The sequence below is a fragment of the Pseudonaja textilis genome, chromosome 1 (assembly GCF_049901715.1).
Source record: "Pseudonaja textilis isolate UNSWEBS1 chromosome 1, rPseTex1.2, whole genome shotgun sequence".
In the NCBI taxonomy this organism is placed as follows: domain Eukaryota; kingdom Metazoa; phylum Chordata; class Lepidosauria; order Squamata; family Elapidae; genus Pseudonaja; species Pseudonaja textilis.
This window is the reverse complement of record NC_141990.1, coordinates 24552026-24566999: the sequence shown is the minus strand read 5'-3', so window position 1 is coordinate 24566999 and position 14974 is coordinate 24552026. Positions and strand designations below refer to the sequence as shown.

General features: G+C 36.9%; 1 protein-coding gene across 3 annotated transcripts; it reads left to right on the top strand.

Moving 5' to 3' along the window:
* Window positions 1–15: 15 nt before the first annotated feature.
* ESCO2 (establishment of sister chromatid cohesion N-acetyltransferase 2) lies at window positions 16–14619 on the top strand. 3 transcript variants are annotated; one of them, XM_087929299.1, is made up of 11 exons: window positions 16–45; window positions 2094–2153; window positions 2838–3798; window positions 6700–6760; window positions 7802–7847; window positions 10453–10588; window positions 10737–10868; window positions 10978–11067; window positions 11550–11693; window positions 13074–13255; window positions 13814–14619. In XM_087929299.1, exons 2-11 carry the CDS (start codon window positions 2110–2112, stop codon window positions 13944–13946), a joined length of 1929 nt encoding a protein of 642 aa, XP_087785425.1. In that variant the 5' UTR covers window positions 16–45; window positions 2094–2109; the 3' UTR covers window positions 13947–14619. The 3 variants fall into 3 exon arrangements, with proteins under 3 accessions (XP_087785425.1, XP_026564474.1, XP_087785428.1); XM_026708689.2 differs by lacking the exon at window positions 16–45 and adding an exon at window positions 595–836; XM_087929302.1 differs by lacking the exon at window positions 16–45 and adding an exon at window positions 760–836 and having other exon boundaries at window positions 2845–3798.
* The last annotated feature ends 355 nt before the right edge of the window (window positions 14620–14974 follow it).

Here is a 14974-nt window from a genome sequence, read left to right as displayed (position 1 = left end):
TCCCTCTCTCTCTCCCCTTCCCCTGAGAATGGAGCTGAATGGTTAGTAAAGGAATGTGGCTGCCTTGGAGGGGGTGGGGGGTGGGTGTAAGGGACTTCTTTGTGTGTGTGTGTGTGTGTGTGTGTGTGTGTGTGTGTGTTGGGGGGGGACAGAGCTAATCTTTTCAACCTTTGGCTTGCTAATTGTGTTGTTTATCTGCAATCTCTGTCTGACCCCTGCAGCTAAGTACAATGAGGTAAGCCAATTGGCTGTCTTGTTCCATATTCAGTTAGTTCGTTGCTATTCAGCGGGGCTGCCACACACTGAAGTAGTAGTACACAAGGCTATAGACCAGGGGTCTTCAAACTTGACAGCTTTAAGGCTTGTGGACTTCAACTCCCAGAATTCCTCCTCCAGTCATGTTAGCTCAGAAATTCTGGGAGTTGAAGTCCACAAGTCTTAAACTTGCCAAGTTTGAAGACCCCTAGTCTATAGAAAACTGATTTCGGAATTACTTATGCAAATGAATTTGAAGACTGAAAGATAACATCCAAAATACACTTTACTGTTCTTATTACCGTAACTACAATATACGGCTCTGTTCACCATTGATAGGCTGGAGAAAAGCACGGGAAAACTGAGCTGCTTACCTCGCCTCTTGAGCTTACTAGCATAGGCATTGGCTATCAATTTAACCAATTATCGTTAAGGAACGGAGGAACCGACCAATAGGAAATAGAAGGCGCTAAGGCGCGCGCGGGAGCAAATTCGAACGGCGTCAGTCAGTGTCTGAGGTTGATCGGAGTCGTTTCACCGTGGGGTTTTTTTTCTTTCCTCCCCGCTCTCTCCTGACTGAGGTAATGTACGGAGGGATGATCAAGCGATTGGTTTTTTAGCTATCGGGGGAAGGGAGACGGGGATTGAAACGGGCAGGGAAGAGAAATTCTGAGACTGACTCCAGAGCATGTACTTCCTCGTGTTTCTATGAGGCGATCGGGGGCTGCAAAAAATCCGGATGACCGCTGGGTGGGAACAAAGAACAGCTCTGTAATGGCCGTCCGGATTTTTGCAGCCCTGAAAAATTCTCCTTGGAAAAAGTGAGAAGAGATCTCAGGAGTTCTGAACCCGGATCAGAAACCCTGGATTAGATCGCGGCTTTCCTAAAAGTATCTTTACGTTCCTTGCTTTTTCCTTGTCGGTTTGATTTTGCTTCCTAGAAAAGGCCAGGAAAGGAAATTTCAAGTTATTCGGTAAGCCAACCTCCCTGTTTAAAAAAAAACTGAGGCGGTGGAGGTATGTAGGCAAGACGGAGTTAATATCTTTTGACATCCTAAATTAGGCATCTCTCACCTGCAACCTTATTTTCTATTATTAATTCTGCAGCATGACATGGACATATATTCAACTGTGATTTTGTTTAATATATAAATAGTGGGTATATTAGGTGAGAGAATAATAGCCTGGGAAAAACATAGGACTTTCCAGGGGTTTTCCTAAGAATTGTGATATCTTGGTCCTTCTCACCAGCAATGCCTTTAGATGTTTTCAATTCCTGCTGCTCCCGCTGCCCTCAGCACAGCTATGACAGCTGGGAAATATAGAGTGTTGTTGTCCAAGGTTCAAGAGACTCATAGAATAGGGCCTTCTTACTGGTCCTCAAAACTTACAGACATGTCATATTCAGACCAATCATGAATGTTTAAAGACAGCGCTCTGCTAAAAAGCTACAGTCCAACATATATTGAATGGAAGAATGTCTACAATGTGAAGTTTTTTCTTTGGAGTCAGATTATTGGTTTATTTATACTGGCTTCTCCCTAGACATTTTTCACAACTGTAGCAATGCCAGAGATTAAAGCTGAAATCTTATTCTTGCAGAGCAGGTGCTTTACCATTGAAATTTGTTTTGGCATGCTTATATTTAACCAAGTATGATGAAACTGCTATTAGAAGTGATAAATACATCCAATTAACTGCTACTCTGTAGGTGAAGGCAGTATAAATTGGCATAAGAAAAAGGCAAGCAAGGACAATTCAGACTCTTGTGCCAGCTTTGTTAATTCTAAATCTAATGAAAAACTTCACTTTCTAAAGCATACATTTGTAACTTACAGGCTCTTTACTCAGATTATGGCAGCTGTTACTCCAAGAAAAAGAAAACGATGTTATAATAGGTGAGTTTTAAAAGTCAGTTATAAGGATATACTGTATTTTTGTTTATTTTATTTATATCTCACCATAATCAATTCTCATCAATTAACACAGTACAACTGAAACTAATTTAAAATATCCACAATAGGCATAAAAACTAAAGAATAATAAAACAACAACTCAAAAATAAAACAATTCAAAAATAGAAGCAGAGATGACTGAATCTGCCTTCTGGAACAGTCCCGTTTTTCATCTTCCTGAATGTCCAATTGAATAAGAGACTACTCCAGAGAAACTCTTGAACTACTTATTAATACTAGAAGTATTTTAAAATAAACTTGAAATATCTCAATTTACTTTGGAAAGCTACAAATCAGAATTGTAGTATATGAAGTTATTTACTGTTAAGTATATAAAGAACATTAAACTGAAAGATTCTTCCTCATAGTTAATATTTTATTGTCCAAATTAAGGCAAAAATTGAGCTAAATTTACATTTCCCCTGTTTAGACTGGAACAATGTTAAGATGCCTCAGACTCAGTGATGATTTTAATTCATATTCAGTTAAAAAAGAGTACATTCAATAGAAGTTTTGTTTTAATGTCACAGATTGAAAACCCTTTAAGTAATAAATATTATTTTAAGGCTATAATACAGTAAGGTTGCTGAATTAGTTCTGAGATAGGTAAATGTGTACTTTTTATAGTTTGCAGCTGGTAAATGAGACTCCAGTGAAAAGGCTGAGGATGGAATTCACAGAAGAAGCATCGTCAACAAAAAAACTTTCTCATTTCCAAGATAAAGAAAACCAGAACTTGCTTGAAAGGTCAACCAGCTTGGAGAAACTTAATACTTCACCATCGCAGACAGCAGGTGCACCAAAAGTAAAATCAAATGCATTCCTACAGAGAACATCTCCAGTATCTGGCACTACATATAATTCCACTGTGCCAATCAATTCCTTTTACAGTAAAATAAATACATTTCAAAGTATACTAGAAAGAAAACAAGCAAAGGGCTGTCATATAAATTCCAGAAATGATTGTGCAAACTTACCTATTGCTAACAAGACAGAAGTGTTACAGGCCAAGATTCAACATCTTCAAACTTCCAAACACTCAGCTGTTTCCAAGCAGGCCAAGACCTTATCAAGAAATACCAAAAAAGCTAAAATAGAAATGGCTGTACCTAGGCCTAAGGGTAAGGAGAATAAAATGTATGCTGTAGAAAAGAAAATAGAAGGTCCTTCTAGAGTTCTAACCATGAAGTTCAAACCTATGTTAAAACTCCAGACAGGGGCAGCATTTTTTGCCACTGGAAAGAGAGGGAACTGTGAGTCTAAGAAGATGTGTTCACCACCAAGATATCTCCAATTTATTAACAATACCACAAAAAGCAAGAAGCAGGACAATCTTCTCACAAATACTAAAATGCACTCATCTTCTGAAAGCAAAGCAGCTAAAACTGGCAGGGAAGAAAACCAAGAAGATGTATCCCCAAAAGAAAATATTGATATCAAGGATAAGAAGACACTGACATGTAATAAAAATCATATTAAGGACCCTTTGGGTGAAGTGAAATCATTACCAAATTCTAGGCTTCTTCAAATTCCTCACTCTGGTTCTTTGGAGTCCCCAGCTCAGAAAGAAGCTGATGCTGGGAAAGAGGTATGTATAATTTATTAGTAATTTGTCTGATAAGTTTGATTGAAAAGAGATTAGATTCCTTAATTCAGTGACTTTGATTTATAGTCCTGCATGTTCTTTCAAATTAGCATAAAGATGGGGGCTGTCTCTTGCAGACCCTTGAGGGTTTAATGTAGATAAGCAGACTGATTTATTTGGAAAGGTCATCTAATTTGTTGTTTAACAAATATCTTGGGTTGTTAAGAATTTCAGAGTGTTTGGAAAGACCCCATAGTCCTGCTTAATTTCAGCCCTATCTTTATGCTACTTTAACAGAAGCACTACAAATCAAACTATTTCATATATTTATTTTTAACACTGCTTTTAGTTTAAGATGCAACTAAACTCGATTAACAAAATCAGGAATAATAAAATACAACGCAAATAAAACAATTAACAAAAACTATGTTAAAACTGACTGAAAAACATTCATTTATCAGAGCTATAGAAAATTAAACAGATTATCAAAGCTGGATAGATATCAGGTTAAACCTGGCATCACCATATGTAAGGTATGGCAAGTTTAGAAGTCCTGTTCTCCATGTACAGAATCTATTTGAGGACATATGAAATATTTCTAAGAGGCTTTAAACTGATGATTCACCCTAAAGACATTTTCAAAAGTAATTATCTCACTAATATAGCAACTTGGGTTATTGTTAACAGGCTGTTATGGATTAAAATACAATTCTTCCTCTGGTTTCTGGTAACTTTTTTTTAAAAAGGCTTGACCTAGACTTGAGCAATATCTAAAATGGGTCTCCAAATTTCTCCTCCAGTCATGTTAGCTCAGAAATTTTGGGAGTTGAAGTCTACAAGTTTTAACTGGCCAAATTTGAAGAGCCTTGATCTAAAACAATGGTTTCATTCATGTTCCTTTGAGCTCTTACATATTGCATCCATCACTAGTAAGAATATTTGAACTTACCCTCTTGTTAAATGAGTTAATTGTTAGTTTTTATTACTAAACAATATTAGCTGGCTTCTCAAAGAAGCTGGAATAAACAGGACTGTACTCTGTAAAATTAGCAGATAGAGAAATTAATTAATTCTTTTCTATTGGAAGCCATGAATACAATTTTAAAAGATGACCTTTTCAAATATACATGACTTTGCTTCCTTTCAGCCACCCAATTTTCATGGCTGATTGTTAGATTTTATCAGGTTAATAGGAGATTGGGAAAATACTACTTGCCTTAGGTAGGTTTGGTAAGTCCTTTTAAAAATTAAGTAAGCAAGGAAATAATCTATTTTCTCTGGTAACATTCTTTGTTCTCCCTCAGGAAAAGCCATTTATCAAACCAGCCACTTTAATCTATTATCTGTAGTCATCAGCTTGAATCTCTGTAACTATAATACGAATGTACTTCATGATTTTCTTTATTCACAATGGTTTTTCAGTATTAGGAGATATATATATACACCCTCAATATATATATATATATATATATATTTGCCCCTAACAATACTCTTATAGTTTTCTATGGGGCTGCTTTGTTCTGTGGGATATTATATCTTGTACAACAAAAATTATCAGGAAGATTTCACACATGTTGAATGAAAGCAGCTTGAACTTGAAAGGAGATGCTGCTTTCCAGTTGTGAAAAAAAATGCAAGAGAAGTCTTTATATTATTAAAACTCAAGCTAAGTATTACCAAGGTCTATATCTGAACATATGCAAATATTTCCCCAGCTCTTGTAACCTCTCTTTGCACCCTCTGATTACCATTTATAAAAAAATACATCACTTTCAAGAAAGAAGTAAGCAAGATTAGATCCCCATTCTCACTACATACATAGATACAGTATACTTTTGTGAGGTGAAAGAACTAATAGACCAAATCCTGAGACAATGGGAATATGTTATTTGAGTACTTATCCCATTGTTGAATCCACTTACTTGAGTACTTTCTTTGGTTAGGATAACCACTTACAATATCAGTGATCACCAATTACTCTTCTCTATCTTTTCTCCACCCAAGAAAGATCAACACAAAAACATATCTTATTTTCCGGATACTTTATTCCTGAAGTGATCATTTGGTTTTGAGTTATTTTAATTTGCTAAATTTTCCAAGAAGCATATAAAAATGGCCATTAATTATCCAGCAAAGGAGACAGAACAATAGAAATTCCAATTCAGTTGGGCAATTTTCTCTCTCCCGTTTATTTCAAAAGTTGTAAGATATTTTCCATAATTTCAAGCAGCAAAAGCTGCCCAGCTCTGTCCCATAAGGTAGTTTCTCTTCGTCAACCAGAAATCCTTTACCATATTCCAAAATTAAGCTGTAAGTTTTACTTGTTTTATTGTATACTGCCCAAAGTCCCTCTTTGCAGGAGATGGGCAGTTCAAAAATATGATAAGTAAGTTGATAAGTAGATAAATAAATAAAAATAAGTTCAAATGCTCATCCTGTTACACTTACACAGATGTGTAAAGGGTATATTTTTAGCCATAATCCTCTTTTCCTTTGTTGTGGCAAAACACTGTATTGTTACATCTGTATTATTTTTCTGATTTCCTTGCCAAATCCTATCCATGCTTCATTAGTGAATCACTTCTTGAACGCCTTGCTTTTCCCACTATTCTTTGAATCTACTTTTTGTGTTTCTCCCATTGAACTGAATGTGTTATATGTCCAGTAGATTCATTCTTTAAAATTCTGTGTAGCTTATAATTATTGAATAACACATGATCATTTAATAGCCTTTTATGACATTTGCCTCATTAATAATTTCATACATTGTACTGACTATTTATTAATTATAGTTTAATTTTCCACTTCCAGAACATATATTTTCATAACTTGTAGGGCTCAAGATCCCAATAGAATTGGCACCAAGGAACACTTCAGTTTGTATGAAAAACTTTTTTTTTACAGGTTTTGGAGGAAAACTCAAAGAAACCATCTGACAGTACAAACAAACATATTACCTCTTCCTGTAAGTTATTTATAGGTGATCCTATAAACAATGATTATGAATATTTAAGGGACCAGGAATGGGGCAGGGCAACATTCCTGGTCCTCAGGAATGTTGCCCTGCCGCATTCCTGGTCCTCATTGAACTCTTAGCATCCATTGATGATCATGTTCTTCTGGACCACAGATTTAGAATAGAAAGCATCATGTTGTAGTGGTTCCCTCCTTCCCACTGGGGGCTAGTTCCAACTGGAGACTGAAAGAATCGATCTGCCCTGTTAACTCTCTTGTGGAGTATCCCAGCCTCTCATTTTCTCCACTGTTTCCTAACTTCTACGTGAAACTACTATTGGTCATCAATTGGCATAGGATTCACTATCAAGATGTTTTATGCTTCACAGCTATATGTCTCAGGCCAAAGCCAGGCAAATTATGTCAGAAGAATCCTAAATCAGTTCCAGATGATTTGTGAGCATCTGGGCAGTAAAATTAATTATTCCAAGACAATAGATTTGGATTTTTAGGCCAGATGATTCTAGGGAAATACCACCTTTGATTCTGAACTAAATTATAATCTCCCATTGTTTACCAGTTGGCCTCCAGGTACATTTCATGGTGCCAATTGTCACCTTTAAGGTTTGACATATATCTGGTTATATGAGGGATCATTTTATCCGAATCTGATCAGATGGAACAGGATCAGCTCTTTCCGGGTCTTGTATATTATCTCGTGTGACCTTGGGAATGGATATTTTTAGCCATTGCCTTCTGACCTTGATATTCCTTTGGCATGAAAACCTGGTTTCTTTCACTCTTAAATTTCAGGAGGGGAGCTGATATCTATGTGCTCCATCTACTGCAGGAGAAGAGCTTAGTATAAGTGACAGTTGAAATGTAGCAGGTTTATGACTTTTGGTGGTCAAGCTATATTGATCCTTAAAAATTGCTTAAGTTCTTCCTTCTGAGATCTGAAGCACAGCGTTATGAATAATGCAAATGGGTGGATATAAATTTCATTTTATAATAAAAGAAATTATTTTTCTTCCAATATCATTTTTGGCAGACAATGTCCATTCTTTGTTCAGAACATTTTCCAGCAACAAAAAAAGGTATGTCCATTCTGTAATATTCTCAGTAATTATATAATGCAGGTGAAGAATTTCCTATGGAGGTAAGTCCTTGGCTTATGGCAATTGGGATTGGAATTTCCATCTCTGAGATGTGGTCATAAAGCATAATCACACTACTTAGCAACAGCAATCACTGCAAGCTGCAATTACCATTGTTAACCAAATCCTACAGTCATTGGGCAAGGCAACTTCCATCTTCACACATACAAATCTGTGGGGAAGACAGCAAGAAGTAAGTCCCGGGCTAGCAGGCAGGTAAGCATCTGAAGCTGGGTGGGGGAGGGAGGCAGTGCAAGGGAGGTTTGGGGAAGGTAGAAAGGGGTGCACAGGAAGTGCAGGTTGGGAGTATGTGAAGGAGGCACAGTGAGGATTGTGGAGATTGCACAAGTGCATGAATGGTCAGTGCAGTGCAAGCACAAAGAGTAGGTGAAACTGACCGCAGTGACTTGCAACCTTCCCTGCCAGCCTCTCAATTGACTTTCTGGGAAAACAGGCAAGGGAGGTTTCAAGTGCTGATGGTGTGATTGCAAGGTGCTGCAGCTGGTTGCAAACATGAACCAGTTACCAAGCATCCAGATCACTATTGTGATCTCAGGGGTAGCTGGAACTCCCATTAATTTAGCACTTCATAATTTTGAATAGTCACTGAACAAATGGTTGTAAGTCGAGGATTACTTATAGTCCTTTTATAAGCCAGAGAATTGGAGTTTTCCCATACTCTCTGGCCTCCCTCACACCACACACACACACACACACACACACTTTTCAGAGCTAACCTAAACTCCAGCAGCTGTTATTGAGGTAACAACTTCTAAATTCCTTCTCCAAGATTATTTCAATGGCCCCTTACAATATTACGGAAAATTTCTGCTATCATAAATTATACTGTACTTGAAATAATAAGTAATGGCATTTTGCTACCTAATTAGCTGTTGATGGCATCACAATTCAGGTTGCCAAAGGATAAAGATTCTTTATTGAATATTATTGTCCTTGAGTAATCTCAATAAGCAATTTGCTATATCTGAGGAACTGGGCTTATGAACCAGGCTATGCTTCCATACTGAAGTTTAAGTTCATAGGACCAGCAAAGCTTGCTTATTAGAGGCAAAACAAACAGAAGATTGCATTACATCATTTGGTTTTGTTAATCAGTCAAAGTAGAGAGAGCAGTACTGTCATTATTATATAGACACAGCACATCTGGCTTGTAAAATTATGGACACGTATCGGTTAGTTGTAAATAATTTCTGCTTAAAAAGAATACAAATGTTTCAAAGTGATCAATAAAATATTGATACTCATCAAGCTAAAATGATACTTTGCCCATGTACTAACTATACTACAACCAATCAAAACATGCTAAACAAAATAAGATTGTAGGGCAGTTGTTAAGAGTTCTCTTCCTGCATTCTTATATGCCATTATATTAAACTAGAATTGAGATGCCTTTTGGAATTCCAATCAACTTGGTGCCTTGGCCATTGTGCATATCAGCCTAGGCTGCCTCACTGGAAGCGTACAAATAAAATAGAAGAAATAGCTACCGGAATATTGTGTAGGAAGTCCTCTTTTAACAACAACTCAGTCAACAAATGTTTAAAGTTATGACAGTGCTGAACAAGTGATACTTATGAACAATTTTTGAAATGTTGACTGTTGCAGGATCCCCACAATCACATGACTGGCCCACACGTACAATGGTTGCAATGTCTTGCAGTAATATGATTGCCATTTGTGAGCTTCCTTGCTGGAAGCAAATCAATGGGAAAGCTGGCAGGCAAGGTTCCAAGTTGTTAGCAGTCTTGCTGTTGTTGTTTTTTTCTCCTGAGGATCCAGTTATGGAATACAAGATCCCACCTGCAATATGCTGCCCTCCTGCACTCTATAGCACACACCTGCGTGGTCATGATTATTACCACACTACAGTACCTTCCCACACTCTGTAGCAGCTCCCTGCCCTTCGCAGCCTTGCTTGTGCTACGTACAGCAGCAGCCACTTGCCTACCACCCACATGCTTGCAAGCCACCTGCGACATGCAGCTTCCTGCTGGTTTCCCCATTGACTTTGCTTGTGGGAAGCCAACGGGAAATGGTCCTTGTTAAATGACCCATGATATTCACTTAACAATGGCAATGGGGACTGGCAAGGATTGCCATCACCAAGTGATGCAATCATGTGACATGGCACTTATGAACACATTAACAATGAAAATTACCCTTCAGAAATGGGCACCTGTATTTGAACTGAAGATACAGAAGGATACCCTAGAATTCTTGTTCACAGTCATTGAAGCAAATAAGCAATCTGTTATTTCCCTGTTATATTTTGGATATTGATTCTTATCAGCATTGGCCAATATCAAGGGGTGAGAGTTGTAGTCTAAAAGTGCAAGATCTAGTGGGACTGATTTCTTAAATGGAAAAGTCCATGTTGCAACATTCAAAATTAACATGCCTTCTGCTGGGAGAAAATCTGTTGATTTCTTGGCCTTATAGCCCTAATGTTAGTCTTAAGAAATGAAATGTCTATATATTTATGAATCTTTATTGGTAAGGTGGAAATACTGTATCTTTGTTTCAGCTTACAGGCTCTTCCAGATGAACAACCATCATCCCATGTTGAGTTGAATCCAGTAAGGCAGAAGTCTCCCTCCAAACTAAAAATCAACAAGAAAACAAAAGTACTGGCCAAAGGTTTAAAGGATCAAATGATCATTGTGAGTATGCTTCTTTCAGCCATCATTTACAAAGCTGACAGACATGCCACATTTTGTTTTTGAATGTGCATATTAAAGTGCTAAATGGTCTCTCCTAATGTCCTAGACTGGACAATATGACATGTTAATACACTTTGTGCATTTATAGGACGCTGGACAAAAGCATATCGGTGCCACCATCTGTAAATCATGTGGCATGGTTTATTCAGTTGCCAACCCAGAGGATGAAGCACATCATGTCCAGTATCATCAAAGATTTATTGAGGGAATAAAATACACAGTAAGACAGAAGTTAGATACACCATAGAGTCTGTTCTTTTTTTTTTATTCATAGCTAAATGTATTAATCTAAATCTGTTTTCCATATTCCTTTTGCCCTTTTTGGGTAGAGCTGGAAGAATGAACATGTAGTTGCAGAATTCTGGGATGGAAAAATTATCTTGATTCTACAGAATGATCCAAAATACATCATCAAAAAGGTGTTGCACTTGAGTTTTTCTAACCTTATTCCTATTTTTTTGTGTCAAAGTTACTGATCAGTTTCAGGATTGTTCCCTAATTCTCACATTTTAAGGGGCAAATGTATCCATACAGCACTTCCAAATGTTAAATAACTTTCAGCCCAAGTTAAATCTTGTAATTTAAGAAATTACAAAAGGAAATATTCTGAATTTTCTAAGAATTTCTGGAATTATCTTTTATTACTAAATATATTGCATGGTATGAATTTTAAAAAACGTTATGAACAAAATAGCTTGTGTTCAGTTTTTAGAAGTAACTTTACAGCCACCTATTTTTGATGTTAACAAAATATCCAATGCTTACTGCTTTCCAAAAATCTTGGTGGCCAAATAGAATTCCAGCAAAAAATGCAGTTTTCATAATTTTATAACTAATTGTTGCCTGTTGACACCAAACTGATTATGTAACTAAATTACTGTGGGTTTCTTTTTTTATGTAGGGTGATGATATACGCAAACTTGTAGATAATGAACTTGGTTTTAAACATGTGGTACAGACTGATCCATCACAGACTAAAACATACTTGTTTGTATCCAATGAAAAAAAGATAGTTGGCTGCTTAATTGCTGAGCCAGTCAGGCAGGTAAGCAATTTGTACTGTTAAATGAAAAATCTATGGTTGAAAGACATACCTTTGTTCTGAAGTGGGTGGGCAAGTCCATAATTGTTCATATAGTGATGACCAAGTTCAGTGGTTTGAATCCGGTCCTTTTAAATTGTTTTTTACTTAAAACATAACTTAAACCTTCTTTAAAAATAGAATCTTAGAACACACATGAAATAACAATAACATGTTAATTATTTCAAATAAACAGCATACCTTGAATATTTAAGCTTGATTTGTAAAGTATGTTTATATCGTACAATACACACATGCACACACACACGCACACGCAAAAACAATGGAAAATGAAGGTGATGTATCTACAGGAGCTTTTATGAGCTTTTGAAAGTAATGATATATTAAAACATTTGATACCGTTTTCAAGAAATTGATCTACCTAACATCTGGTAGAGAATGTCTTATTGGACAAAGGTTGACTGCTTTTAATTTTCGGAATCTTAACAGTCCAGGAAGAAATAAAAGAACAACAGAATAATAGTTAGAAGGGACCTTAGTGGTCTTCTTGTCCAACCCCCTACTCAAGCATGAAGTCTATCTACTGATTTATTCCTTTGAGGTTAGTAAGAAAGGGTCTCCATGTTTTTGCAAAACTACAAAAAGATCTCTTATTTTGGATCTTTGCATTACCCTGTTCCATAAGCGATAGGAAGAGAAAAGTGGTTGCTTAGTATCAAATTCATACCTTGGATTGAGATTTCGAAGTAGCTTATGCTGGGGTGAGCTGCTGCCTCGTTGGCAAACACTTCAACTTCTGTGCAATTTCTGAAACCAGTTTCCCTCTCCCTTCTTTCAAGAAGCATGAAAATCCTAATCCAGATAGCCAGTTTTCAGTGGATGACCTGTCATTCCTTTAAAACAGGGGGTCTCAACTCGCACCATCATGTTGCATACATCAGTTTGACACCCCTGCTTTAAAAAGTCTGCAAGGCACTGGGGCATCTCCAGTCCTAGCAAAATCCTCCACCCTCATGAGCTTCCTTCTCAAGTCTTTCACAAAATAATAGAATGACTGTGGACTCATCCACAAGCAGAGTATTGGACACATATTGAAACAATCGAGCAGGGAATTATCAAGAATTCATGAGTCACTCAACATGGATAACTTTTCGTCTTTACCTAAAGTTGTGACATTCAGCACTGTCTGAAGATGTTATAAAGATAATTTTTTTGAAAGATGTGTGTACTTGGTCAATTTTCGAAAGAGGACGCTTTGATAGATGCAGCCCAACATGTGCCATATCAAATTTAGGAGGGAAATATATATATATTTTTAAAGCCCAGTCAACCATCCTTTAAAATCAATTAGGTACTATTGAAGGTGGCCCTTCTTTTGTGCAGGCTTTCCGTGTGCTTTCAGAGCCTCTAACAGTGGAGTCCCCTACTCAAAACAACCCAGAGCATCAGCGTGCTTGGTGTTGCTCAACAAAGCCAGAAAAGGTCTACTGCGGGATTAGCCGAATCTGGGTGTTCAGTCTGATGCGGAGGAAGCACATTGCCAGCCGTTTGGTGGATGTGATGAGGTAAGGAAGTAGTGCTGGGTCTGGTCTGAAGATTTTGTAACACCACAAATATGACACAACAGTCTTGTTTTCAGATACAGGTAGTCCTCGATTTACGACTAGAATTGAGCCCCAAATACCTGTTAAGTGAGACATTTGTTAAGTGAAATTTTGCCCCATTTTATGACTTTTCTTGCCTCAGTTAAGCGAATCACTGCAGTTGTTAAGCTAGTGAGAAGTTGTTAGGTGAATCTGGCTTCCCCATTGATTTTGCTTGTCAGAAGGTGACTATGTGACCTCAGGACACTACAACCGTCATAAATATGAACCAGTTGCCAAGCACCCAAAACACTCATAAGATGTGAAAAACAACCATAAATCACTTTTTTCATTGCCATTGTAACTTCGAATAGTCAGTAAATGAACTGTTGTCAGTCGGGAGCTATTTGTTTTTCTTTTGTGAATGTTGTAATAGTCGATTTAAACTTTTATTAAGCAAATATAGTAAACATAGATAACAAGATACAAAAGGACAATTATATTCTTATTCTGCTTTGATACTTTTAATTTTTCTTCCAGGCAAACTTTTTTATTTGGCTGTTACTTAAGCATCAATGAAATCGCCTTTTCAGATCCAACACCAGATGGAAAGCTATTTGCAGCAAAATATTGCAAAATACCCAACTTCCTTGTTTATAATTTCATTAGCTAAGACTAGATTTGTACAAGTGCAATGAAGAGTTAATGAGCCCATCTCCTTCAGCAAGGGCTAGTTTATAAAATGTAGTCAGTGCTGTTAGGGCATTGTTTTATGTGTTAATGTAAATTTGAGTTAGTAGCATACCAGGTATGTATTTGGTATGTGAATTGTTTTTAAAAAGTTAAATTCTGAAACTGATTGTAAAATTTTACAAAGAACTATGACTTTTAATTGCTCTAGGGTCTTTGTTGGTACCACCTTCAGTATATTCTAGAAAATACTCGTTTCTTGGAGACGGATGATAGATTTAGTAAAAGAAACTCAGTGCTGAGACTGAATAAGCAGGGGTGGAAACTGTGTTAAGCTACATGATGTTCCTGAGCTAATTTCCAGCACTTTTAATCAATGATTATATTGACTGGCTGTTCAGCAACATCTGGAAGGCTGCAATTGTTTTAGAGGAAATACAGAGTAGGAGGTAATGTAATGCTGCTGTGAACTAATATTTTAAAATTATTTTTGCACCTGTTCATGGAAGCACAGTGCTGAAACTATCTTTGAAAATATTGGAGGCGACTGCAGGTTGGGTAGGCTATGTCTACAACAACTGCAATTCTTGCACTAAACATTGTTGAACCAAGTCTGTTCAAATAAATATTTTTCTCTATTAAACATTCTTTGGTGTATATATCTGCAATAATGAATGTCTGCTTGCAAAATGTACATACTGTCCCAATCGATCATCTCTGGTTAAGCATAAAGTGGTTCTTCATACACATTTGATAATGAAATAACCTGTCTGCTAGCTAGCATACAGAAATGTGAATTGTGGAATCTATACATCCACATCTTAACAAATAGCCTCTTACTTGAAAAATCCTTCCATAAGTGGCTGTCCCTTAGTTTATGGCATAATTTAACTTATTTGATCCACATAGCCAGCCTGGTTCTATGAATACCCATAATAACACTAAATGAACACCTCAAACCATCATTTCAAGTAATTACACATACACTGTGCTTCATTACACATCAAAGCA